General features: G+C 43.0%; 1 protein-coding gene across 3 annotated transcripts in view; it reads left to right on the top strand.

The window, feature by feature from the left end:
• The first annotated feature begins 1,201 nt into the window (after positions 1–1,201).
• LOC132813528 (protein MTSS 1-like) overlaps positions 1,202–27,657 on the top strand; it is a 190,464-nt gene continuing 164,008 nt past the window's right edge. For 2 of the 3 annotated variants that reach the window (XM_060823178.1, XM_060823190.1), the window contains exons 1-2: positions 1,202–1,919; positions 27,296–27,357. In XM_060823178.1, the coding sequence (XP_060679161.1) occupies positions 1,848–1,919; positions 27,296–27,357 (134 nt within the window). In that variant the 5' untranslated portion in view covers positions 1,202–1,847. The remainder of the gene's footprint in view (positions 1,920–27,295; positions 27,358–27,657) is intronic. The other variant, XM_060823182.1, reaches the window with a different exon arrangement.

The raw sequence follows: 27,657 nt of genomic DNA, 5'->3' as shown, positions 1-27,657 counted from the left end.
TGTATCTAAATGCATCCTTAGTACCTGTACAAATTTAGGTGAGTGGCACTGCTGAATTTAATGGGGTGTGAGGCAAACAAATATGATACAGAGGACATGCCTTGGTTTCATCCAAAACAAAAAAAAAAACCCAAAGATTTGCAGATGCTGGAATTCAGAAACACAGAAATTTCTGGAAAAGTTCAGCAGGTCTGGCAGCATCTGTGGAGAGAAAACAGAGTTAAAATTTTCAGTTCTGAAGTATGATCGCTGGACTCAAAATGTTTAACACTGTTTTCTCTGCACAGATACTGCCAGACCTGATGAGTTTTTCCAACAATTTCTGTTTTCATCCCTTGCAATCCCCAGTTGTCTTCGGGATGATGGTGAACTGCAGTTCATGTAAACCCACAATGCCATTAGGGAAGGAGTTCCAGGATTTTGAACCAGTGACATTGTTTGATGTGGTCCCTAATCAAAATGGTTTGTGACTGGAGAGGGGGACTTTCAGGGTAGTGGTGTCCCTGTATATCTCCATACCTTTCAAGTTGATGGCTGCCATGGAGCATGAAAGGTGCTATTTAAGGAGCCTTGGTGAATTTGCACTGTTCACTTTGAAGATGATTCTATTGAGCTAAAGGGGCTAAATGTTCGTGGATGCGGTAGCAATCAGGTACGTTATTTACTTCTGGGTGGTGTCGAATGGTGTTTTGAATGTTTTGTTGGAGCTGAACTCCAACCGCAAAGTATTCCGTCACACTCCTGACTTATGCTTTGGAGAAGGTGGACAGGCTTTGGGAAGCAACGTCAGTTACTAACTGCAGTATTGCTAACCTCTGACTTGCCATTATATATTTAGTCAACAGTACCCCCCAAGATGTTGATGGCTGCTCAACTTAAATGAAATTGGGTAGGAAGATCCTGTGCAGATTGGAGAGTTCGATAGGCTGCAACACCTATCAGGCAGGGTGATCTCAGAGTTTGACAGTGCAAATCGGTTGGAAAGACAGAGAAAAGCTAAGAGAGAAAGCAGCCCTGGGCTAACACGAGCCTCACCCTCACCCGCACTTTGCACGCGGACAAACGGTCACAGCAGAGCGCGCGGTTCGGGGAAGGGTCGTGGTGGGGAAGGCCGTTGGCATCGCGCGCGCGCCTTGCGGGAAAGGGAGCGGGCGCGCGGGTGGCGTGCCGACTACGGGAGCGCGCACAGTGGGAGGGGGCGGTTCTGCAAGCCGGCAGCGGCGGCCCTTTCATCAGTGGAGCCGTGTTGCTGGGGGCTGGGAGGTTGGTTCTCCTGCTGAGTGGCTGTAGTGTGTCGTATGATTCTTTTTGGTGCGGGGCCGTTTTTCCTGAGCGTGCGATCTCGGTTCCTCATCGGCTGCGGAAAGCCCTGTTCCCACCTTCCCTCTTTCCCTTTCGGTGTGTATTTTATAACCCTCTTTTGTTTTGCAACCTGCCGCATCATGTCGACATGATCCGTGCAGAGAACAATGGCTCTTGTCGGCATTGCGAAAAGAGCAGTGGCTCTCACTCACCTCGACCGTAAACACTGACTCTGGGCAATAATAGTACGTAATTATTTTTATTGTTGTCCTGCCATCATCCAACAAGACACCAATAGTGGCATCGATTTCTCTTCCTGCTCATCATCTAGTCCACCACCAGCCGCCCACCCCCTTTTATTCTTACATCAGGAAGGCTCTCATTTTAATCGGGAGGACGAACGCCAACTGTTGGGTGGGTTGTGAGGGAATTTGTTTGTGCGCTCCCTCTCTCGAAGTAAAGGACCTGTGAAGGCATTTTATCTCATCGTTTCTGGACTCCGAGCTGTGGAATTTTCTTGTTTTCCTAACGTTATTCCGGGGAAAATGGAGGCTGTTATCGAGAAGGAATGCAGTGCACTCGGTGGATTGTTTCAGACCATCATCGGCGACATGAAGGTTAGTGGCTTTCTGCAAAAATAAAGAACAATGATCCCAGTGAATGAACCGAATTAAATAAGATGTAGCGTGTGCACATTTTGCCCAAAGCTGTCATTCCCCCCCCCCCCCTTCTATTATAATAGGGGTTTGTGAGACACTGCTCAGAAGGTGCAGAAAGTTATGATGTACCCAATTTGTCTTTTCCCTTGTAGGTTTTCAGGAAAATATGTACATGATTACATTAGGGGGAAAAAAAACTGTTTCTCTGAATTCACTGATGTGCTGCTGTGAATTTATTTTTAACATTAAACAAACGGCCTTGAAGCCCACAATAACCAGTAAGGAAACTGCACCTGACCATTTCTGATATAAATATACGATATTGGTTTCCCTTCTAATTTTTATTTGTACATACCATACATGATTCAACAATATGTTTTCTTAATGCTATGGGCAGATGTTTTCATCATTACTGGGGGCTGTTCGATTTGCAACGAACGTATCAACAGTAATCTGCAAATTAATCTCACGCAGTGGTAGAATTTGAGGATGTGAAATTGCCTCTACCAGATTTACTTAGAATTTTTAAAATTCATGTTCAGAAGTTTGGCGTTTCGGTTTGAATACCAAGGATTTTAATGAAAAGAAGTGTTTGATATATGAGGTTGATTGTTTAGGCACAAAGATAAAGAAAACCCATTTTAACTTGAAATGCCTTTACAGTATACAGTATTTTGCCTAAATTATTTTGTCAGGCTGCACGTTTTGTTTCAAATTGCTTTATTAAATGTATTGCTTTTTTTGTAACATCTGGTTCAACAACCTGCTTTTTTGTAACATTCCTTTCCAGTACATAGATTAAAAATAAAAACAGTTTAAACTTTTATTTAAATCTGGGCATGTGTACTTTGTATTTCTCATGACATTGGATATGTTGGTGATGCTCTAAAGGAATGATGATATCAGCTCATATTGTGATATTAGTTGCTAAATTTATGCAGAATTTTTTTGTCATTCCTGAAAAGAATGCATTTTTGCATTAAGCCTTGTGAATGGGGTGCTGGTTTTTCAGGTGCCTACTTAGATTCAAATCCGATGCAATGGACAATATAATTAGCTTCAAATGTAAACTGTCAATTAGATATTTTAATTTCCTATTTTTTACTTTGCCTATCCCTTCTGTAAAGATTCCTGTTAGGTTATGCTCTTGTATTCCAATATATTATGCTTTTCTAGGCTGAACAAGATAGCAATTCAGTCAGTCACTAGAGTCACCTCAAGCGAGTTCATTTCTGCTAGTGTTTGTGGGGTGTGGGGTTATGTGGGCATGTTGGAGGATGTGGACCTGTTGAAGGTCAGCTGATTTTGGTTCCTGTGTATGTGAGGAGTGCAGAGGCCAATATGTATCATCCATACTTTCAAACTGGGCCAGAATAAGCTAAGTGAAATCTGAGCTACATCCCTCTGGCACAGCAACACGAAAATGATAGCATTTGAACCATTGGAAGAGCAAGTATCTTTTACTGTAAAGTAAATTTCCAAGATTTTGTTTGTATTTGCAAAATAAAAATTGTAAATTCCATATCCTTGCAGTGCAGCCAAATGCATAGTTGTCCCTTGGACTGAAATGGAAGAATTTTATTAATTTTCTTGACTAGCCTAATGAGTTTTGAGCCATTAGTTTTGAGTGATAAAGATGGAATCCTGGAACATTTACCTCTGAGTTTGTGACCTGAATTGGACTAAACAAAATGGGAATATATAGATTCTACTGCTGTCACTGATACTACAGTGTTCCTTCTGAAATATTACTTTATATCTTAGAGTCATAGAGATGTACAGCATGGAAACAGACCCTTCAGTCCAACCTTCCATGTCGACCAGATATCCCAAACCAAAGTAGTCCCACCTGCGAGTACCTGGCCTGTATCTCTCCAAACCCTTCCTATTCATATACCCATCCAGATGCCTTTTAAATGTTGTAAGTGTACTAGCCTCCACTACCTCCTCTGGCAGCTCATTCCATCTATGTACCACCCTCTGCATGAAAATTTTGCCCCTAAGGTCTCTTTTATATCTTTCCCCTCTCACTCTAAACGTATGCACTCTAGTTCTGGACTCCCCCACCTTAGGGAAAAGACTTTGTCTATTTATCCTATCCATGCCCCTCATGATTTTGTAAACCTTTATAAGGTCACCCCTCAGCCTCCAATGCTCCAGGAAAAACGGCGCCAGCGTTTTCAACCTTTCCCTATAGCTCAAATCCTCCACCCTGGCAATATCCTTGCAAATCTTTTCTGAACCCTTTCAAGTTTCACAACATCTTTCCAATAGGGAGGAGACCAGAATTGCATACCATATTCCAACGGTAGTCTAACCAATCCACTGTACAGCCGCAACATGACCCCCCCAACTCCTGTACTCAGTACTGTGACCAATAAAGGAAAGCAAACCAAACGTCGCCTTCACCATCCTACCTACCTGTGACTCCACTTTCAAGGAGCTATGAACCTGCACTCCAAGGTCTCTTTGATCAGCAACACTCCCAAGACCTTACCATTAAGTGTATAAATCTTTTTTGTTTCTCTCCTTACATTACACTAAAAATCAAACCCTATATTCCTGGAGTCATCACAAAATTTAAAGATTTTAAAAGAATGCAGAATTTCTGATTTTACCTGATGTTTAGACAGAAAACATGGACCAGGTTACTGAACTTAATATTTGTAAAAAAGATGTTGAATTACAAAAGAAAAATCATTGTGTCATTTCAGTTTTATTTCTACCCGTCTGTAGGTTATATACCAAGCAGGGAGGGCCATCTTATTTCCAACTACTTCTAATATCATTCTTGAATTATCAAATATTGAGATATGAGTCATCTGCGATCAATGCATTTGAGATGGTTAAGGTCTGGCCCTCCCCTCCATCCCCCGTTTCACACCTAACCAAATTCCAAGATCACCAGTTGTTTGGCAGGTAGAGTCTGAACCTGGTCCCCATGGGTGTTGAAATAATGCTGTCATTTTTGTTTTGATGCAGAGTAGTTTACATATGTGCCAGCATAGAAATGGCTGTGACTCCATATACTGTAGAGCAAACTAAAGCTATGATGCTAGTTTCAGGAGGAGCATGTCTCATGAGTTTGAGCTTGCAGAGAAAGGTATATTGTTTCAGCCTTGATTTAATCAAAAGCCAGTTGAGATTCAAGTATTTCTGTGCATTGTTTGGTTATGTGGTATATTCTTACTCGAGACTGAGTGACATTCACATGTGAGTTTCTGAAAATTATGTAAATTTGTTGAATAGTGACTGCATGGAGAAAGTCCAGGTCAAAAGGCAAGAAAGCCATCATCACTTTCTTGTAACTAGTTTGGGAGACCTTGAAAGAAATTATGGTCTGTTTATTTCAGAAATTTAGATTTACTATCTCAAATAGAGTCGTGAGAAGAAGGGTACAACTTGTTTTGGATTTGATTTAATTTTGAAGCTTGACACTTTTATCTGTGTTCTGATGTGAAGCTTACTTTTAATAGATGCAAAGCTATCACAGACTGGAGGCAGAAAACTAAGACTGCAGTTATATGTATTTGTTGTAAGTTGACTAGAAGAACAGTCATTCCATGATTTGCCAATAAGATCAGTGACCTCGAAAGTTGACCTGAATCTAATTAGATTCCATCTGTTTAAAAAAACTTCTTTGAGTTGATAGCAGTTCTTACAATGGAAATAGATGCCTCACTTCAGAACCATGTTAACGGTTGTATTAATATAATAAGATTATAATTAAAACTAAGCATTGCTTTTGATTTGTGGCATCTCCAGATTTCCTTGCCTTTAATGGGTTTTTCATTTTTATGACATAATGTTTCTTAAAAACTGCAGATTTCTAAATAAGTAGTATTTTTTTAAGCTGCTGTGGTCAAATCAGTATTAATTAGCTACTGTCTGATGTGAAATGCATTTTGTTTTGTAATAACAATAATTAACTTGCAAAATTGTTGCAGGAGTACGTTGTTAACTGTAGCAATTGATTGACTGACTAGCTTTTTGGTCATTGTGACATATTATTTGAGGACGGATTTTTCTACTTGAATTTCATTTACAATATATTCCATTCTAATCTTAGGATAATTTTAAAGGAGGTTGCAGAATTATGTGAATTTAACATGCCTTTTGCTGGTTTGACAGCTGAACTTTGAAAAGTATTCCAAACTATTTCTTTTGAAGTTTCCGTTACTTCCTTTGAAATTCTTCATCATAAGTTTAATGCAAGGCATTGCTTTGGGAAAATTCTCCCCAATGGGATGTGATAGTTAAAAATATTTCACTCAGTGAAGTTTAATGTGGCCCTTTTTTATTTTGTTTCTGCATTTTTATTCAGCTGCAGTTGATGCAAAACACTCATTTACCAACTGCATAGATACTTGGAGAGAAAACTATATTGATATGGGGAAAGGACAAGGGAGCAGGATGAATTGGGTTTACTCATTTAAACAAACAAAAACAGAAATAGTTCCAAAACGTCAGGCATGATGAGTTGCTGGACTCAAAACTTTATCTCTGCTTTCTTTCCACATATGCTACCAGAAGTTTGCTGAATTTTGCCAGCAATTTCTGATTTTGTTTCAGATCTCCAGCATCTGCAGTTCTTTGCTTTATTTTAGTGCTTTTTAAAGAATCTGCATACACTCCAGAGGCCAGATAGCCCCCTTTTATGCTCTTCAGTTCAATTATGTTGTTTTTATTCTTGTAATATTTTGTAGTTGTATGTGTTCAGATACGATCTCGATCGCTCTGTTTGGCACAATATGTTATCTACTTGCTAATAAATGAAAAGACTTTACTTTGAGAGACAATGTTCATATTTTCTCTGTTTTTAGAGTGCAGTTGCTGCGGATAGTGAACAAATAATTTGAAAAGTAGAAGCAGATATAAGTTGAATATCTACTGACAGGCTGTAGGAAATTCTAGTTCTAAGACAAAACTCAGTAAGTCAGCAACAGACCAAAATACTTTGTCACCACAATTCCTAAGTTATGTGATTTGAATCCAACTTTGAATTTTATTTAAATACCCTGCAGTTTCTTTGGATGTTATTCCTTTTCAGAGTTACACTGAACTGAGCACAGTAATTTGGTGAAAATTACCTGAAAGAGTCTGGTTGTATTAAACTTATACAGCACAGAAATAGAGCTATCAGTCCAACCAGTCCATGCCAAACATAATCTCAAACTAAACAAGTCTCACCTGCCTGCTCCTGGCCCATCTCCCTCCAAACCTTTCCTATTCATGTGTCTATCTAAATGTTTTTTTACATGTTGCAAGTGTACCTGCATTCACAACTTACTCAGCAAGTTCATTCTACACGCAACCCACCCCCGTGTAAAAAGATTTGCCTCATGTCTTTTTAAATCTCTCTCCTCTCACCTAAGAAATGTGCCCCCCAGTCCTGAAATCCCCCATCCTAGGGAAAGGACAACTCCAGTTAGCTCTATCTATACCTGTCATTATTTTATCAACTTTTATCAAGTCGCCTCTCAACCTCCTTCGCTCCAGTGAAAAAAGTCCCAGTTTTTCAAGCTTATCTTTATAACTCAGACCTTTCATATCCAGCAAATCTTTTATGCACCCTCTCCAGGTTAATTATATCCTTCCTGTAACTGGGTGACTAGAACTGGACACAGTGTTCCAGAAGACACCTCACCAGTGGTTTTCTAATTGACAGACCTGAGACCCATGTGTTACTTTGATCCATCCTAACATTGTGGAGATCTTGCATTTCAACATAGTATAAATTTCTGGAAAATACTTAAGTGTAAAGAACAAAATTACTTGTTTTCATTGATATAGAATATTTCTGTTCGGCGCATTGTTAGTAAGAGCATTTAACTTCATTAAGCAATACACAGAGTCATTGCTAGGATTCCAGACAAATCCTATGAGTGTATTAACCTCACTTCCCTATTGCCTTCAAGCTAGGGGATCAATTAAGTGTGGAGCTGGAGAAGCACAGCAGGTCAGACAGCATTGGAGGACCAGGAAAGTTGAAGTTTTGGGCTTGATGAAGGGTCCTAGCCTGAAATGTTGACTTTCCTGCTCCTCCTATGCAGTTTGACCTGCTGTGCTCCTCCAGCTCCACATCTATTGTCTCTGGCTTCTAGCATTTGCAGTACTTATTATCTCCAAGCCAGGAGATCAACCCTGCTTCAATGGAGAGTGCAGGAGCAGCAGCAGGCATATTAAAAATGAGGGGTCAACCTGGTGAACCTGCCAACTGGACTACTTGCCTGCTAAGTGGCTTCAAGTGGACAGGGCCTGGGAAATGAATATTCAAGGCTACATGTGCTATTGTAAGGACAGACTGACGGGCAGAGGGGGTGGAGTGGCCTTGTTGGTAAGGGAGGATATTCAGTCCCTTGCGCAGGGGGACGTAGAGTCAGGGGTTGTAGAGTCAGTGTGGATAGAGTTGCAAGATACTAAGGGTAAAAAGACCCTCTTGGGAGTCATCTACAGGCCCCCAAACAGTAGTCTGGATGTCGGATGTAAGTTGAATCAGGAGCTGAAATTGGCCTGTGGTAAAGATGTTACTACAGTTGTTATGGGGGATTTTAACATGCAGGTAGACTGGGAGAATCAGGATGGTACTGGACCTCAAGAAAGAGACTTGGTGGAATGCCTCAGAGATGGATTCTTAGAGCAGCTGGTGCTGGAGCCGACCAGGGAAAAGGCAATTCTGGATCTAGTTTTGTGTAATGACCAGAATTGGTCAGAGACCTCGAAGTGAAGGTGCCATTGGGAAGTAGTGACCATAATCCAATAAGTTTCAATCTGCAATTTGAGAGGGAGAGGGTACAGTCGGAAGTGACAGTACTTCCCTTGAATAAAGGGAACTGTGGAGCTATGAGGGAGGAGCTGGCCAAAGTTCAATGGTGCAATACCTTATCAGGGATGACCATGGTGGAATAATGGTGGATATTTCTGTGTATAATGCAGAAGTTGCAGGATCAGTTCATTCCTAAAAGGAGTAAAAAATGAGGTCTGCAGATGCTGGAGATCACAGCTGCAAATGTGTTGCTGGTCAAAGCACAGCAGGTTAGGCAGCATCTCAGGAATAGAGAATTCGACGTTTCGAGCATAAGCCCTTCATCAGGAATAAGAGAGAGAGAGCCAAGCAGGCTGAGATAAAAGGTAGGGAGGAGGGACTAGGGGGAGGGGCGATGGAGGTGGGATAGGTGGAAGGAGGTCAAGGTGAGGGTGATAGGCCGGAGTGGGGTGGGGGCGGAGAGGTCAGGAAGAGGATTGCAGGTTAGGAGGGCGGTGCTGAGTTGAGGGAACCGACTGAGACAAGGTGGGGGGAGGGGAAATGAGGAAGCTGGAGAAATCTGAATTCATACCTTGTGGTTGGAGGGTTCCCAGGCGGAAGATGAGGCGCTCCTCCTCCAGCCGTCGTGTAGTTGTGTTCTGCCGGTGGAGGAGTCCAAGGACCTGCATGTCCTCGGTGGAGTGGGAGGGGGAGTTAAAGTGTTGAGCCACGGGGTGATTGGGTTGGTTGGTTCGGGCGGCCCAGAGGTGTTCTCTGAAGCGTTCCGCAAGTAAGCGGCCTGTCTCACCAATATAGAGGAGGCCACATCGGGTGCAGCGGATGCAATAGATGATGTGTGTGGAGGTACAGGTGAACTTGTGGTGGATATGGAAGGATCCCTTGGGGCCTTGGAGGGAAGTGAGTGTGGAGGTGTGGGCGCAAGTTTTACATTTCCTGCGGTTGCAGGGGAAGGTGCCGGGGGTGGAGGTTGGGTTGGTGGGGGGTGTGGATCTGACAAGGGAGTCACGAAGGGAGTGGTCCTTGCGGAACGCTGATAGGGGAGGGGAGGGAAATATATCCTTGGTGGTGGGGTCCGTTTGGAGGTGGCGGAAATGGCGGCGGATAATACGTTGTATGCGCAGGTTGGTGGGGTGGTAGGTGAGGACCAGTGGGGTTCTGTCTTGGTGGCGGTTGGAGGAGCGGGGCTCAAGGGTGGAGGAGCGGGAAGTGGAGGAGATGCGGTGGAGGGCATCGTCGATCACGTCTGGGGGGAATCTGCGGTCCTTGAAGAAGGAGGCCATCTGGGCTGTGCGGTGTTGGAATTGGTCCTCCTGGGAGCAGATGCGGCGGAGACGAAGGAATTGGGAATATGGGATGGCGTTTTTACAGGGGGCAGGGTGGGAGGAGGTGTAGTCCAGGTAGCTGTGGGAGTCAGTCGGTTTATAATAGATGTCTGTGTTGAGTCGGTCGCCCGAGATAGAAATGGAAAGGTCTAGGAAGGGGAGGGAGGAGTCTGAGACAGTCCAGGTGAATTTCAGGTCGGGATGGAAGGTGTTAGTAAAGTTGATGAACTGTTCAACCTCCTCGTGGGAGCACGAGGCAGCGCCGATACAGTCATCGATGTAGCGGAGGAAAAGGTGCCCGCATGGGCCCCAGCTATGCCTGCCTCTTCGTAGGATATGTGGAACAGTCCATCTTCCGCAACTACACTGGCACCACCCCCCACCTTTTCCTCCGCTACATCGATGACTGTATCGGCGCTGCCTCGTGCTCCCACGAGGAGGTTGAACAGTTCATCAACTTTACTAACACCTTCCATCCCGACCTGAAATTCACCTGGACTGTCTCAGACTCCTCCCTCCCCTTCCTAGACCTTTCCATTTCTATCTCGGGCGACCGACTCAACACAGACATCTATTATAAACCGACTGACTCCCACAGCTACCTGGACTACACCTCCTCCCACCCTGCCCCCTGTAAAAACGCCATCCCATATTCCCAATTCCTTCGTCTCCGCCGCATCTGCTCCCAGGAGGACCAATTCCAACACCGCACAGCCCAGATGGCCTCCTTCTTCAAGGACCGCAGATTCCCCCCAGACGTGATCGACGATGCCCTCCACCGCATCTCCTCCACTTCCCGCTCCTCCGCCCTTGAGCCCCGCTCCTCCAACCGCCACCAAGACAGAACCCCACTGGTTCTCACCTACCACCCCACCAACCTGCGCATACAACGTATTATCCGCCGCCATTTCCGCCACCTCCAAACGGACCCCACCACCAAGGATATATTTCCCTCCCCTCCCCTATCAGCGTTCCGCAAGGACCACTCCCTTCGTGACTCCCTTGTCAGATCCACACCCCCCACCAACCCAACCTCCACCCCCGGCACCTTCCCCTGCAACCGCAGGAAATGTAAAACTTGCGCCCACACCTCCACACTCACTTCCCTCCAAGGCCCCAAGGGATCCTTCCATATCCACCACAAGTTCACCTGTACCTCCACACACATCATCTATTGCATCCGCTGCACCCGATGTGGCCTCCTCTATATTGGTGAGACAGGCCGCTTACTTGCGGAACGCTTCAGAGAACACCTCTGGGCCGCCCGAACCAACCAACCCAATCACCCCGTGGCTCAACACTTTAACTCCCCCTCCCACTCCACCGAGGACATGCAGGTCCTTGGACTCCTCCACCGGCAGAACACAACTACACGACGGCTGGAGGAGGAGCGCCTCATCTTCCACCTGGGAACCCTCCAACCACAAGGTATGAATTCAGATTTCTCCAGCTTCCTCATTTCCCCTCCCCCCACCTTGTCTCAGTCGGTTCCCTCAACTCAGCACCGCCCTCCTAACCTGCAATCCTCTTCCTGACCTCTCCGCCCCCACCCCACTCCGGCCTATCACCCTCACCTTGACCTCCTTCTACCTATCCCACCTCCATCGCCCCTCCCCCTAGTCCCTCCTCCCTACCTTTTATCTCAGCCTGCTTGGCTCTCTCTCTCTTATTCCTGATGAAGGGCTTATGCTCGAAACGTCGAATTCTCTATTCCTGAGATGCTGCCTAACCTGCTGTGCTTTGACCAGCATTCCTAAAAGGAAGAAAGATCCCAGGAGGAGGCATGGGTGGCCGTGGCTGACGAGGGAAGTTAAGAAACATATAAAGTTAAAAGAGAAAAAGTATAACATAGCAAAGATAAGTGGGAAAACAGAGGACTGGGAAGCTTTTAAAGAACAACAGAGGATTACTAAGAAGGAAATACGCAGAGGAAAAATGAGGTACGAAGGTAAACTGGCCAATAATATAAAGGAGGATAGTAAAAGCTTTTTCAAGTATGTGCAAGGCAAAAAATGGTTAGGACTAAAATTGGGCCCTTGAAGACAGAAACAGGGGAATATATTACAGGGAACAAAGAAATGGCAGAACAATTATATGGGTACTTCAGATCTGTGTTCACTGGGGAAGACACAAGCAATCTCCCTGAGGTATCAGTGACTGAAGGACCTGAACTTAAGGGAATCTGTATTTGCCAGGATTTGGTGTTGGAGAGACTGTTAGGTCTGAAGGTTGATAAGTCCCCGGGGCCTGATGGTCTACATTCCAGGGTACTGAAGGAGGTGGCTCGGGAAATCGTGGATGCATTGGTGATTATTTTCCAGAATTCAATAGATTCGGGACCAGTACCTGAGAATTGGAGAGTGGCTAATGTTATACCACTTTTTAAGAAAGGTGGGAGAGAGAAAACAGGAAATTATAGACCAGTTAGTCTGACCTCAGTGGTGGAAAAGATGCTGGAGTCTATTATAAAGGATGAGATTACGGCACATCTGGATAGTAGTAATAGGATAGGACAGAGTCAGCATGGATTTATGAAGGGGAAATCGTGCTTGACTAATCTTCTGGAGTTTTTTGAGGATGTAACTCTGAAGATGGACGAGGGAGATCCAGTAGATGTAGTGTACCTGGACTTTCAGAAAGCTTTTGATAAAGTTCCACATAGGAGGTTAGTGAGTAAACTTAGGGTGCATGGTTTTGGGGGCGAAGTACTAGATTGGATTGAAAATTGGTTGGCTGATAGGAAACAAAGGGTAGTGATAAACGGCTCCATTTTGGAATGGCAGGCAGTGACCAGTGGGGTACCGCAAGGATCCGTGCTGGGACCACAGCTTTTTACAATATATGTTAATGATATAGAAGATGGTATCAGCAATAACATTAGCAAATTTGCTGATGATACAAAGCTGGGTGGCAGGGTGAAATGTGATGAGGATGTTAGGAGATTACAGGGTGACTTGGACAAGTTAGGTGAGTGAGCAGATGCATGGCAGATGCAGTTTAATGAGGATAAATGTATGGTTATCCACTTTGGTGGCAAGAACAGGAAGGCAGATTACGACCTCAATGGAATTAATTTAGGTAAAGGGGCAGTACAGAGAGATCTGGGTGTTCTTGTACACCAGTCAATGAAGGCAAGTATGCAGGTACAGCAGGTAGTGAAGAAGGCTAATAACATGCTGGCCTTCATAACAAGAGGGATTGAGTATAGAAGCAAAGAGGTGCTTCTGCAGCTGTACGGGGCCCTGGTGAGACCACACCTGGAGTACTGTGTGCAGTTCTGGTCGCCAAATTTGAGGAAAGACATTCTGGCTATTGAGGGAGTGCAGCATAGGTTCACGAGGTCAATTCCTGGAATGGCAGGATTACCTTACACTGAAAGACTGAAGCGACTGGGCTTGTATACCCTTGAGTTTAGAAGACTGAGAGGGGATATGATTGAGACATATAAGATTATGAAAGGATTGGACACTCTGGCAGCAGGAAATGTGTTTCCGCTGATGGGTGAGTGCCGAACCAGAGGACGCAGCTTAAAAATACGGGGTAGACCATTTAGGACAGAGATGAGGAGAAACTTCTTCACCCAGAGAGTGGTGGCTGTGTGGAATGCTCTGCCCCAGAGGGCAGTGGAGGCCCAGTCTCTGGATTCATTTAAGAAAGAGTTGGATCGAGCTCTCAAAGATGGTGGAATCAAGGGTTATGGAGATAAAGCAGGAAGCGGATACTAATTAGGAATGATCAGCCATGATCATATTGAATGGCGGTGCAGGCTCGAAGGGCTGAATGGCCTACTCCTGCACCTATTGTCTATTGTCTATTGTCTAAACTGCATCAGCAGCAAGTGATAGACAGAGCTAAGTGATGATGAAGTGCTTATTCCCGAAATCGATTTTCCTGCTCCTTGGATGCTGCCTGACCTGCTGTGTTTTTTCAGCGCCACACCTTTTATCTCTGATCTGTAGCATCTGCAGTCTTCACTTTCTCCTAGAGCTAAGTGTCCCACAACCAATAGATCAGATCTAAGCTCTGCAGTTCTGTTACATCCCAGTCATGATTGGTGGTGGGCAATTAAACAGCTCCGTGGAGGAGGAGGCTCCACAAGTATCCCCATCCTCTATCCTAGAAGAGCCCAATATAACAGTGTGAATGATGAGGCTGATTGCGTTCACAGCAATCTTGTGATAGACGTGCTGACTGGATGATCCATTGTGGACTCCACTAGTTGTCCCCAGCATTATTGATACCAGTCTTTAGCCAATTTTTATTAAATCCATATTATATCAAGAAGTAGTTGGAGGCATTGAATACTGCAAAGGCTATGGGCCTTGACAAATTCCTGCAATAGCACTGAAGTCTTGTGCTCCAGAACTTGCTTCTTGCTAGCTAAGCTCTTCCAGTATACTTAGAATACTGACATCTACCCAATAGTGTGGAAAATTGCCCAGATATGTCCTGTGCCAGACAAATCTAATCTGGTCAATTACCATCTCATCAGTGTACTCAATTGTCAATAAAGTGATGGAAGGTGTTGTCAACAGTGCTATCAAGCAACACCTGCTCAGCAGTAACCTCAACTCTCAGTTTGAGCTCCAACATGAGCCACTCAACTTCTGACCTCCTTACAGCCTTGGGTTGGACATGAACCATAGATATAGGTTTGCTCGCTGCAAAGTTCATTTCCAGATGTTTCGTTACCTTACTAGGTAACATCTTCAGTGGGCCTCAGGCAAAGCAATGCTGAAAATTCCTGCTTTGTATTTATATGTTTGGGTTGGTGATGTTATTTCCTGTGGTGGAGTCACTTCCTGTTCCTTTTCTCAAGGGGTGGTAGATGGGATCTAACTCGATGTGTTTGTTGATAGAATTCCGGTTGAAATGCCATGCTTCTAGGAATTCTTGTGCATGTCTTTGTCCATCCTCAGACAAACCAAACAAAGACATGCATGAGAATTCGGAGAAGCATGACGTTCCAACCAGAACGCTATTGACAAACACATCAAGTTAGACCCCATCTACCACCCTCTGAGAAAAGGAACAGGAAGTGACTCAACCACAGGAAATGGCATCACCAACCCAAAGAAACCCAAACATATAAATACAAAGGACGAATTTTCAGCATTGCTTTGTATGAGGCCCACTGAAGATGTTACCTAGTCTGGAAAGGAACCTTGCAGTTCAGCGAGCAAACCTACATCCAAAACCTCAACCTAAGCTACAAGTCTTCTCAAATCTCACTATGAAACATAGAATTGAATCCTGAAGTAATGTGAGAGTAACGGCCCTTGACATCGAGGTTGCATTTGATCGAATGTGATCAAGGAGCTCAAGTAAAACTGCGTAATTGGGTGTGGGTGTGTGGGCAAACTCTCTGCTGGTTGGACCTATACCTGGCAAATAGGAAGATGTTTGTCATTGTTGAAGGTCAGTCATCATCACTCCAGGGCATGTCAGCAGGAGTTCTTCACAGTAATGACCGAGGCCCATCCACCTTCAGCTACTTCATCAATGACCTTCCCTCCATCATAAGGTCACGTGGGGATTTCACTGCGCAATGTTCAGCACCATTCGCAATTCTTCAGATACTGAAGCAGTCCATGTTCAAAAGCAACAAGACCTGAACAATGTCTAGGCTTGGGCTGACAAGTGCCAAGTGACATTTGTGCCATCCAAATGTCAAACTATGACCATCATGAGAAAGAAAGAAAGAATCCAACCAGTACCCCTTCATATTCCGTTGTGTTACCATCACTGTATTTCCACTATCAACATTGGGGTTACCATTGACCAGAAACTGAACTCGACCCTCCACTTAAACCCAGCGGCTATGAGAACAAGTCAGAGGCTAGGATTACTGCGGCAAGTAACTCCCCTCCTGACTCCCTAAAACCTGTCCCTTATCTACAAGACACAAGTCAGTAGTATAATGGAATACTCCTCACTTGCCTGGATGAGTGCAGCTCCAACAGCATTCAAGAATCTTAACACCATTGATGATGAAGCAGCAGCTTGATTGACCCATCACATTGCAAACATCCACTCTCTCCACCATGGACGCTTAGTAGCAGCAATGTGTCCATACACAAGGTGTACTGCAGAAATTATCCAAAGATCCTCAGACAGCACCTTCCACTCTTGTGACAACTTCCACTAGAAGGAAAAGGGCACCTCCAAGCCACTCACCATCCAGACTTGGAAAAATATTGTCATTCCTTGATCGGATCAGAACCTGGAATTCTCCCGTGAACAGATTTGTGGGTCAACACATAGTAAGTGGATTGCAGCAGTTCAAGAAAGCAGCTCGCCACTACCTTCTCATGGGCAACTCAGGATGGGCAATAAATGCGGGCCAGCCAGCGATGCTCACGTCTCCAGAATGATTATAAAAAAAGAAAAAAGGTTTATAGCGTTTCAGTGTTATGTCCATTGTGACACCGATGAATGTATAATTGTATAATATTCCCTGGTTATCATCATCACTGAGGAAAATTTCATCTAATTGATGCATGTCTCTCACTGATTGTAGTGGTTAGAATAATGTGAGCTGATTGTTCCAGGGTGCTTTTTTTTTCAAATAAAACATAATGGTTATGTTTTATTTTCATCATAGTGTATTGATATGCTTAATAAATTTGGTTGAAAACATTTTAGTTACACATTTGTGATGACAAGAACAATTTTTTTGTAAGTTGGGGAGATAAATTCAATAATCCTTTGAAAAAGGTCAGGTTACTTTAGGACCAAGGCCCTAAAGGATCATTTCAAAACTTGCAGAGATTTTCCTGCATGTTCCCCTGCTTCATTTACTGCATCCATTGCTCTCGATGTGGTCTCCTGTACATCAAGAAGATAGAGTGCCAACTTGCGAGTCATTCAGGGGATATCTCTGGCCCGCATACAACCAACCCACTGCATTGGAGCCAACCATTTCAACTCATCCTCCCACTTCCCCAAGGACATGTAAATATTGAGTCTCCGTCACTGCCAAATCAAAGCTGGCTGCCGACTGGAGGAAGGACACCTCATCTTCCGCCTCAATACCCTACAATCACATGGCGTCATTCAAACAAAGAGTCATCAATGTTGCGTTTTCATTGTTTCATTCTTCCTCTTGACCAAATTTGCTACAGTTCTCCCATGTTTGGACACTGTCTCTTGCTGTCCCACTCTGGAGAAAGTGAGGGCTGCAGATCAAAGTCGAAAAGTGTGGCACTGGTTGGGTTTTTCCAACGTCCCACTCTGGGTATAATTGTCCAGATAGCTGCTCAGTAATGATGCCATTTTTCTCTTGTGTTGCAAACTTAAATTTTGTCTCTCCTAAACCCTTCTCCCTCTATTTAGCTTAAAGCCCTTGTTACTCAATTCGCCAGGACGCTGGTCCCAGCACAGTTCAAGTGAAGCTTATCCCACTGGAACAGCTCTCTTCTACTCCAGTACTGGTGCCAGTGCCCCACGAACTGAAACCCCTTCTACACTCCAGACTTTCAGCCATGAAGATTAATACTTTGGAGGTTCTAATTTAGCTCCTAACTATTCAGAATCTTTCAGCATAGCCTCCTTTCTCGAGTTATCAATATTGTTATCAATGTGGATAATGACAACAGGATCCCTCTCCTCTGTCCCCAAGTTCTTCTCTGCCCAACGAAACATCTTTGATACTGGCACTGGACAGGCAATGGAGCCTTTAAGATTTCTGCTCATGGCTGCAGATAACAGCACCTATCTCCTTAATTATTCTGACCAGTACCGCTGCTACATTGCTATTTCCTCCCCGCATTTGAATAACTCCCTGCAATTGAAACTGACTGGGTCCTTAGACTTCCTCAACTATAATCTTACCCTCAGAGACCAATTTTGACTTGCCTTGTCTGCTCTCTAGAGCAAAGTGTCCAGGTAATGTTCCCTTTCCCTGATGTGTTGTGATGTCTGCAGGTCAGATTTCGTCTGTTCTATTCAGATATGAAGTTCTTCAATGTGCAGTTTTACTACAGATGTGTTCTCTCTGGATTCCACTGGTGTCCATCAGGTTAAATATGTTGCAGTAGTAATACATCACCCATCCCGCTATCCATATCATATTTGATTTCATTTATAAATTACAACTCTATATTATTTGTGCTTTATTGAGTACAGGAGTTGGGAGGTCATGTTGCGGCTGTACTGGCAATTGGTTAGGCCACTGCTGGAATATTGTGTGCAATTCTGGACTCCTTCCTATTGGAAAGATGTTGTGAAATTTGGAAGGGTTCAGAAAGGATTTACAAGGATGTTGCCAGGGTTGGAGGATCTGAGCTACAGGGAGAGGCTGAACAGGCTGGGGCTGTTTTCTCTGTAGCGTTGGAGGCTAAGGGGTGACCTTATAGAGGTTTACAAAATTATGAGGAGCATGGATAGGGTAAATTGACGAAGTCTTTTCCCTGGGGTCGGGGAGTTCAGAACGAGAGGGCATAGGTTTATGGTGAGAGGGGAAAGATATAAAAGAGATCTAAGGGGCAATTTTTTAACACAGAGGGTGGTGCATGTATGGAATGAGCTGCCAAAGGATGTGGTGGAGGCTGGTACGATTGCAACATTTAAGAGGCATTTGGATGGCTACATGAATAAGAAGGGTTTGGAGGGATATGGGCCGGGTGCTAGCAGGTGGGACTAGATTGGGTTGGGATATTTGGTCAGCACAGATGGGTTGGACCGAAGGATCTGTTTCCATGCTGTACATCGCTATGACTCTATGACTCTTATTCTAATATTTTGTTTTTCTTTATTGGAGAGAAAGTGACTAGTATTTGATTAGTATCAATCTTGTGCTTAAACAGCTATTTTTAAGAAAAGACAGAGGGGAAAAAAAAGCACTGGAGTCTTAATCAAACTGAAAACCTTACTTCTACTTCAAAGAATAGAAATGTTCATCAGTTCTACTCTCAAGTAGGCTTCTTAAAACCATTAGGTATAGGAGCATAAATAGACCATTTAGTCCATCAAGTTTGCTCCACCATTCAGTCATGGCTGATATGTTTCTCAATCCTCATTCTCCTACCTTCTCACTGTAAACCATGATCTCCTTACCGATCAAGAACCTATCTATCTCAGTCTTAAAAATGCTTGATGGCTTGGCCTCCACAGCCTGCTGTGGCAATGAATTCCACAGATCAACCACCCTTGGGCTGAAGAAACTTCTCATCTCAGTACTAAAGTGTCATCCCTTCACTCTAAGGCTGTGCCGTTGAGTCCTAGTTTCTCCTAGTAGTGGAAACATCTTCACCATATCCATTCTAGCTAAGCCTGTCAGTATTCTGTAAATTTCAATGCGATACCACTCACCCTTCTAAATTCCATCAATTACAGAGCCAGAGACCTCAACAGCTCTTCATCCTCTGGATCCCCTCCAAGGCCAGCACATTCTCCCTTAAATATGAAGCCTAAAACTGCTCACAAATCCAAATGTGGTCAGACTGGAGCCTTATACAGCCTCAGCAATACGTCTTTGCTCTTGTATTCTGACCCTCTTGAACCAAATGCTAACATTGCGTTCGCCTTTCTCATAGTCAACTGAATCTGCATGTTAACCTTAGAGTCCTGAATTAAGACTCCCGAGTCCTTTTGTGCTTCAGATTTCTGCAGCGAATCCCCATTTAGAAAATAGTCTATGCTCTATTCTTCCTGCCAGAGTGCATAACCTCCCACTTTCCCACATTGTATTTCGTCTGCCATTTGTTTGTCCACTCTCCCAGCCTGTCCAGATCTTTCAGTAGTCTTCCCACTTCCTCAATACTACCTGTCCTTCTATCTATCTTTGTGTCATCTTCAGACTTCATGCAAAGGGTGGTACGTGTATGGAAAGAGCTGCCAGAGGATGTGGTGGAGGCTGGTACAATTGCAACATTTAAGAAGCATTTGGATGGGTATATGAATAGGAAGGGTTTGGAGGGATATGGGCCGGGTGCTGGCAGGTGGGACTAGATTGGGTTGGGATATCTGCTCGGCATGGACAAGTTAGACTGAAGGGTCTCTTTCTGTGCTGTACATTTCTATGACTCTATAACAATGCCCTCAGATCCTTCATCCAGATTGTGAATGTATAACATGAATAATTGTGGTCCAACAAGGACTCTTGCAGAACTTCAATCGTTGTTGGTTGCCATCCTGAAAAAGAGCCTTTTTTCCCTACTCTCTACTTTCTGCCAGTCAGTCAATTCTCTATCCATGCCAGTATTTTGACCAACATCATGGATTCTTATGTTATTCAACAGCCTTTTGTGCAGCACCTTTGTCAGAGGCCTTCTGGAAATCAAATTAGATATGTCTACTGGCTCTCCTTTGTCTAACCTTTTCATTTCCTCCTTGAAAATTCTAGCAGAGGAGTCAGGCATGAAACCTCCCTGGTTCCCAGCATCTGCAGTCATGTTTTTACCTATTTTCAAGTACACCACAATCTCATACTTAATAATACAGTTGTAGTTCGCTCTAACTTGTCCACACCGACCAGATATCCTAGATAAATTCTAGTCCCATTTGCCAGCATTTGGCCCATATCCTCCTCAAACCATTCCTATTCATATACTCATCCGGATGTCTTTTAAATGTAATTATACCAGTCTCCGTCACTTCCTCTGACAGCTCATTCCACACAAGCACCACCCTCTGCATGAAAAAGTTGTTCCTTAGGTCCCTTTTAAATTCTTTCTCTCTCACCTTAAACCTATGCCTTCTAGTTCTGAACTCACCCACCCTGGAGAAAAAAAGTCCCTTGGCTATTCACCCTATCAATGCCCCTCATGATTTGATAAATCTCTACAAGGTCACCCTCAGTCTCTGACACTGCCGGGAAAATAGCCCAAGTCTATTCAGCCTCTCCTTCGAAGTCAAACCCTCCAACCATAACAACATTCTTTTAAATCTGTTTGAACCCCATCACATTTCACAGCATCCTTCCTATCGCGAAGAGATCAGAATTGAACAGAGTATAGCAATAGTGGCATAACCAATGTCCTGTACAGCCACAACATGACCTCCCAATTCCTATACTCAATGCACTGACCAATAAAGGCAAGCATACCAAATACCTTCACTATCCTGTCTACCTGCGACTTCACTTTCAAGGAACTGTGAATCTGCACTCCAGGGTCTCTTTGTTCAGCAACACTCCTCAGGACCTCACCATTTAAGTGTATAAGTCCTGCCCTGAGTTGCCTTTCCATAGTGCAGCACCTCACATTTTGGACAATAAAATGTCCTTAAGGACAGGCTAACTGGCCTGTAGTTTCCTGTTTTCTGCCTCCCTCCCTTCTTAAAAAGGTGTTTTATGTTAGCCATTTTCCTGTCCTCTGGGACCTTCCCTGACTCCAGTGATATCTGAAAGGTCACCACAAATGCCTCTACAATCTCCTCAACTAACTCATTCAGAACTCTAGAGTGTTGACTGTGTGATCTAGGTGATTTATCCACCGTCAGACCTTCCAGCTTCCCCAGCAATATCTTCTTAGTGATGGAAACTATGCTCACTTTTGCCCCAACACTCTTAAAGTTTTGGTATGCTGCTCGTGTCTCCAATGTGAGATCTATTGCAAAGTACTTATTAAGTTCCTCTGTCATTATTTATTTCCTATCACTGCTTCTCCAGTCTCATTTTCTAGTGGTCCAATGTCCACTCTTGTTTCTCTTACCTTTCATATATCTAAAAAACACTCTTGCAATCTTTTATATTACTAGCTAGCTTACTTCATAGTTCACCTTCTCTTGCCTTATTGCTTTCTTTGTTACCCTCTGCTGGTTTTTAGAGGCTTCCCAATCCTCTGGCTTCTCATTAGTCTTCACTGCATTGTATGTTTTTTCTTTGTGTTTTATGCTGTCCCTGACTTGCCTTGTCAGTCATGATCACCTCATCCTCCCCTTAGTGTGCTTCTTTCTTCATGGCATCGCCCCCAGAAACTCCAGCCATTGGTGCTTCACCATCTTTTCTTCCAGCCTCCCCTTCCAATTGATTCTGGCAATTCTTTCCTCTTGTCATTGTAGTTACCTTTCCTCAATTGTAATTCAGTTACATCTGATTCCAGCTTCTCCCTCAGAATTTACCCTGTGAATTGAATCATCTTATGGTCACGACTCACTTGTAGGTTCCTTTATCTTAAGCTCCCTAATAAGGTGTATTTTCCCTGCACTTGCATCAAGCTGAAGTTTGTGATGCCACTCCCCCACTGATCTCAGTGTGGATCAGCCTCTTGGCTTATACCTTTTTTCACCTTCCACTCTCAGCTCATTCTGGAAAGTTTATTTCTTGTAGTAAACCTTATCAAAAACATTTCTTCCCCTTTGCACTGAATTCCCATTTTGATGCAAATTTCAAAATGTATACTCACTTAACCTTTGTCTCTTTCTGCTAAAGTCTCCGGCACACTGACCATGTGGTATAAGAATTCCTTTTCTTATATGGATCTGGCCAGAGACACTTTTTAGCTGTCATGATCAAAGGAATTCAGATGGTTGAATTCTTATTGGCACTAATAAAAGCTTAACACTGCCTTAGCCTTGTAATATGGAGAACAAAAAGGTATGAAGTTTTAGGCTGAGTGCTTTGTTCCTGTTGCTTTTAATATAGTCTTAAATTTGCAATGTTATATTTTTAAATGTTTGTTCTTGAATTTACTATCATTTGCAGCGTAGGAGTTTGAGGTGTGACCTTAGAAGTTAATAAAATCATGAAGGACATGGATAAGGTGAATAACAAAGGCCTTTACCCCAGGTGGGGAATCAAAACTAAAGGGTATATTCATTGAATTCCTACAGTGCGGAAACAGGCCATTTGGCCTAAAAGGTCCACACTGACTCCCTTAAGAGCATCCCACCCAGACTCAACTCCCTATTCTATAACTCTGTGCTTCCAATAGCAAATTCACCTCACCTACACATCCCTGATCACGACAGGCAATTTAGTAAGGCTAATCCATCTAACCTGCACATCTTTGGACTGTGGGAGGAAACCAGAGCACCTGGAGAAAACCCACACAGACACTGGGAGAATGTGCACACTCCACATAGACAGACAGTCGCCAAAGGTTAGAAATGAACCTGGGACCCCAGCACTGTGAACCAACAGTGCTAACCATTAAGCCACTGTCACCCCTTTTTAGGGGAAAGATTTAAAAGGGACCCAGGGCAACTTTTTCACAGATTGTGGTGCGTATATGGAATGAACTGCCAGTGGAAGTAATAGATGCAGTTACAATTACAATATTCAAAAGACATGAGTTATTTAGAGGGTATATGGGTCAAGCACAGGCAAATGGTACCAATTTAATTTGGGAAACCTGGTCGGTATGAATGAGTCGAACCGAAGGATCTGTTTCCATGCTCTATGGCTTTATGACTGTATGAGCATTTGAGTTCCATGTAAATTGGATATTCAGAATGAGCTATAATTGTATGCTCACATATCTCCAACCAATGTAACGTTCCATAAAGACATCTTGCATGTTCTGACTGCTGTTCAATGGTTTTGCTGATGCACAGGATTAAAGGAGGCATTGATGAACACGACAACAAACATTATTAAGCTTGCTGTAGCACAAATTCTGAAAAGCATCAATGATCATTACTGCTCGGCTGCTACTTGAACTATACATAACAGGAGCAGGCATGTTCTTTGGTGATTTATGCTATTTGTGAGTGCTTATCATTTCTGCCATCCACCGACTGGCAATTTAAATGACGTGAGTCATGAATTCATTGATATGAACTAGGATCTGTGGAAGATCACAGATTTTTAAGGTCCATATGATCACCACACACCAGTGCTTGGTACAGAAAGATGAGTTCAAAGCCGAATGGTATCTTGGCTCAAAAGTGAAATGTGTGCAAGGTAATCTCAAAAATGATTACCAATATAGAGCATGACCAAATTTTCAATTAGTTATATGGTGGACAATATTTTGCAGGGTCACTTAGAACTAAATGGAAATAGCCTAGTCTTTAAAGACGACAGGTTTACTCCCTCAGGTTGCATGAAATGATTTAAGTTAGCCAAAAGTACGTTTGGGTAGAAAATATAGAAAAAACGTCATAGATGGATGAGCAGGAGTAAGCCATATGGCCTTGGAGCCAACTGTAAATTCAATATGATCATGGCTTATCCGCAATCTCAAGAAAGCATAAAATGTATAGGCCATTTGAGGCACAAGGGAACTTGGCAAGGTTGGTAGGTATTTATTTTAATGTGAAGATTCTGACTAACAAAGCAGATGAGTTGAGGGCACAGATTAAAATGTGAGAAGATGATGTCTAAGATTCTATAATATTGAGCTGGGTAAGTGGGGTAACATTTTGCAGACAGCGACCATAGTCTGTTAGATTCAAGATCGTAATAGAAAAGGACAAGGATATACATAAAATCAGGTTCTATAATGGGGAAAGACCAATTTTAATATTTTTTGTAAATTTATGTCACATTCTTTGGATCACATTCAAGAAGAGATTAGGGCAAGTCCTATGCAGTCGTGTTCCAATGAAGACCAAGGTGAGACCAGTGAATTTGATGAACCCTGGATACCAAGGTATGTACATTGATTTGATAAAGACAGAAAGGTGGGCTTCTAGCAGCTACTAAGGGCTTAAAACAGCAGAAGCCCTATAGGGGAAACATAAAAACAAAATTTGGAGAACAAAAAAGAGACATGAAAGAACAAAATGAAGAAAAATCTGAAGTAAGTTTAGAAATAAATCAAGAGTAAAACGATAACTATGGAAAGAGCAGGACCCTTTAAGAACCATTATGTAATTAGTGTGTGGAGCCGGAGGACGTAGTGAGGTTCTGTATGAATACTGTGTGACAGTGTTCACTGGTGAAAGAGATGATCTGGGGGTAGAAATCAGGGAGAAGGCCAGTGATGTATTGGAAAGAAATTTGCATAGATAGAGAAGAGGTTTTGAATGACGCAGGCTGTTGAATGACGCAAGGGCAGAAATAGCCAGAGCACTGGGAATAATTTTCAGTTCCTCTTTGGTCACAGGAGAGATGCCAAAGGACAGGAGGATAGCCAATATGGTACGTTTATCGAAGGAAGAAGCAAAAGATAAACCAGGAAACTACAGGCTAGCCAGTCTAACCTCAATGGAGAATGAACTATTGGAAGCAATTCTGAGGGACTGAATTAATCAGCACTTGAAGAGGCAGGGATTAATCAGGAACAAACAGTGCGGTTTTGATAAGGGTTGACCAACTTGGTTGAATTTGTCAAAAATATGACCAGGTGTGTAGATGAGGGCAATGCTTGGACTATTTAGACTTCAGCAAGGCTTTTAATAAGATCCTGCATTCACTAGTAGTCAAGCTAAGAACTTATGGGATCCAAGAAGATTTGGCTAATTGGATCCAGTATTGGCTGAGTGGCAGGAATGAGAGGGTAATGCTCGACCGTGTTCACTGGGGTTCCACAAGCATCACTGTTGGAGCATTTGCTGTTTGTGGTTTATATAAATAATTTAGATCAATAAGTTTGCAGCCAATATGGAAATTGATTAAATAGTGAGGAGGATCGCTTTCAATTACAGGAGAATATAGACAGACTAGTCTGATGGGCTGATCTGTGGCAAATGGAGTTTAGTTTGGATAAGCGTGAGGTGATGTACTTGGGTAGCACAAACACAACAAGGGAATACATAATGAACGGTAGTAACCTGGGAAACAGAGGATCTTGGTGTGCATGTCCACTGGCCCCTTTATGTTTTTGAATTGGTAGATAAAGTGACTGGTGTATGAGATAAATGGTAAAATCACCATTGTTTTATCAAACCAGATGGCTGCTCTGTCATTAGAATATTATGACAGGTGGTAGTTTAACCAGAGTATCACCAAGCCACCGGTGAGGTGAGAAGTTGAACAAGAATGTTCTTCATGGTAATCTCAGCTGGAATTGAAACCATGCTTTTGGTGGAATTATACACTACAAACCAGTAACCCAGCCAACTGAGCTAACCAACCCTAATTGGCATATGGGATACTAGGCTAAGGTGTAGTGTTTCAGAGCAAGGAGGTAAATTCTGGAACCATGTAAAAAATTTGGTTAGGCCATAATGAGAATATTGTATGCAGTTCTGGAATTCACATTATAGGAAGAATATTATCAAATTAGAAATGCTGCAGAAAAAAATTATCAGGTTGTTGCTGGGATTGGAGTGTTAGAATTTTTAAAAATACGCAGGGACTGTTTTCACTGAAGCAAAGGAGGTTGAGGGTGACCTTATTGAGGTTCATAAAATCGAGGGGCATAAATAACGTGAATAGCAAGGGTCTTTTCCCTAGGGTGGGAGAATTTCAAAACTAAGGGGCATATTTTTTGAAGTGAGAGGAGAAAACCTTTATAAAGAGTGGTTCACATGTGGAATGAAGCCAGAAGAATTGGTGGATGCAGTTACAGTTAAAGCATTTAAGAGACATTTGGGTAGGCACATGAATAGGAAAGGTTTGGAGGGATTTGGGCCAAACACAGGCAAGTGGAGCTAGTTTGGTTTGGGAACATTGGTGTGGATTTCCACACTGTATGACACTGTGAACAGTTTTAGTAATGAAGAGACCTTGGATAAGCTAGTGTTGTCTTCCTTGCAGTGGAAGAGATTGAGGAGGGAAATGATTGAGATGTATAAAACTGAGGGGCACAGGCAGAGTGGACAGGAAGGAACTTTCCCCTTCGTAGAGAAAATGATGGATCATGACTTGGGTCATTGAATTAATGTAAGCAGCCAGGAGGTTTAAAGGAGGTGAGGAATTTTTTTTTTTACTTGGAGTTTGGTGAGAAGCTGAAACTCACTGCCCGTCAGAATATGGAGATAGAAATCCTCATAATATTTAAGAAGTATTTAGATGTACGTTTGTGATGCCAAGCCACAGAAAGTGACATGCCAAATGCTGGAAAGTGGACTAGAATAGGTAGTTGTTTTCAATTGGCACAGACCTCTGTTACTCAATGTCATATTCCTGCTTTCTCTCCATACCCCTTGATGCTTTTAAAATCTAAAAAGATATGTCTCTCTAATTCATTCAGTGAATGTCTCCACAGTCTTCTATGATCGAGAATTCCACAGGTGCACTACCCTTTGATTGAAGAAGCAGTTCCACATCTCAGTCCTAAATGGCTGACTCCACATCCATAGAGTTTTGAAACAAATGCATAGCATAACTTTAAGTTCATTATTTTATATATGATACAAAAATTAGCAGGTATCATAAAATGCTGTGTTTTACATTATTTTCTTTCTTTCCACAGGGAAGCTACCCGATCTGGGAAGATTTTATTAACAAAGCAGGTAAACTGCAGTCCCAACTCAGGTAAGCCAACATTTAAAAAAAAACTTATGGACTAATAGTTAGAAACTGGTAATTTGATGGTGTAAGTTCTGATTTGAATTAAAAGACACTTGAGAGGATAAAGGGAAATTTGCCCAATAAAATTTTTTAAAAAAAAACTTTAGAATTCTGATGCTACCAGTAGATCCTTTAAGACCTTCATGTTGTCAAAATACAGGCTGTCAAGTTACTAGCCTTGAATTTTGCTAGGTTCTGAGAGTTGTGTGGCTCAAACCTGCAGTATGGATGATGCTCTAAAAAGCTGAAGAAGCAAATCGCAGT

The sequence above is a fragment of the Hemiscyllium ocellatum genome, chromosome 4, assembly GCF_020745735.1.
Source record: "Hemiscyllium ocellatum isolate sHemOce1 chromosome 4, sHemOce1.pat.X.cur, whole genome shotgun sequence".
NCBI lineage: Eukaryota > Metazoa > Chordata > Chondrichthyes > Orectolobiformes > Hemiscylliidae > Hemiscyllium > Hemiscyllium ocellatum.
The sequence above is the reverse complement of the archived record's forward strand: the minus strand, read 5'-3'. Positions and strand labels throughout refer to the sequence as shown.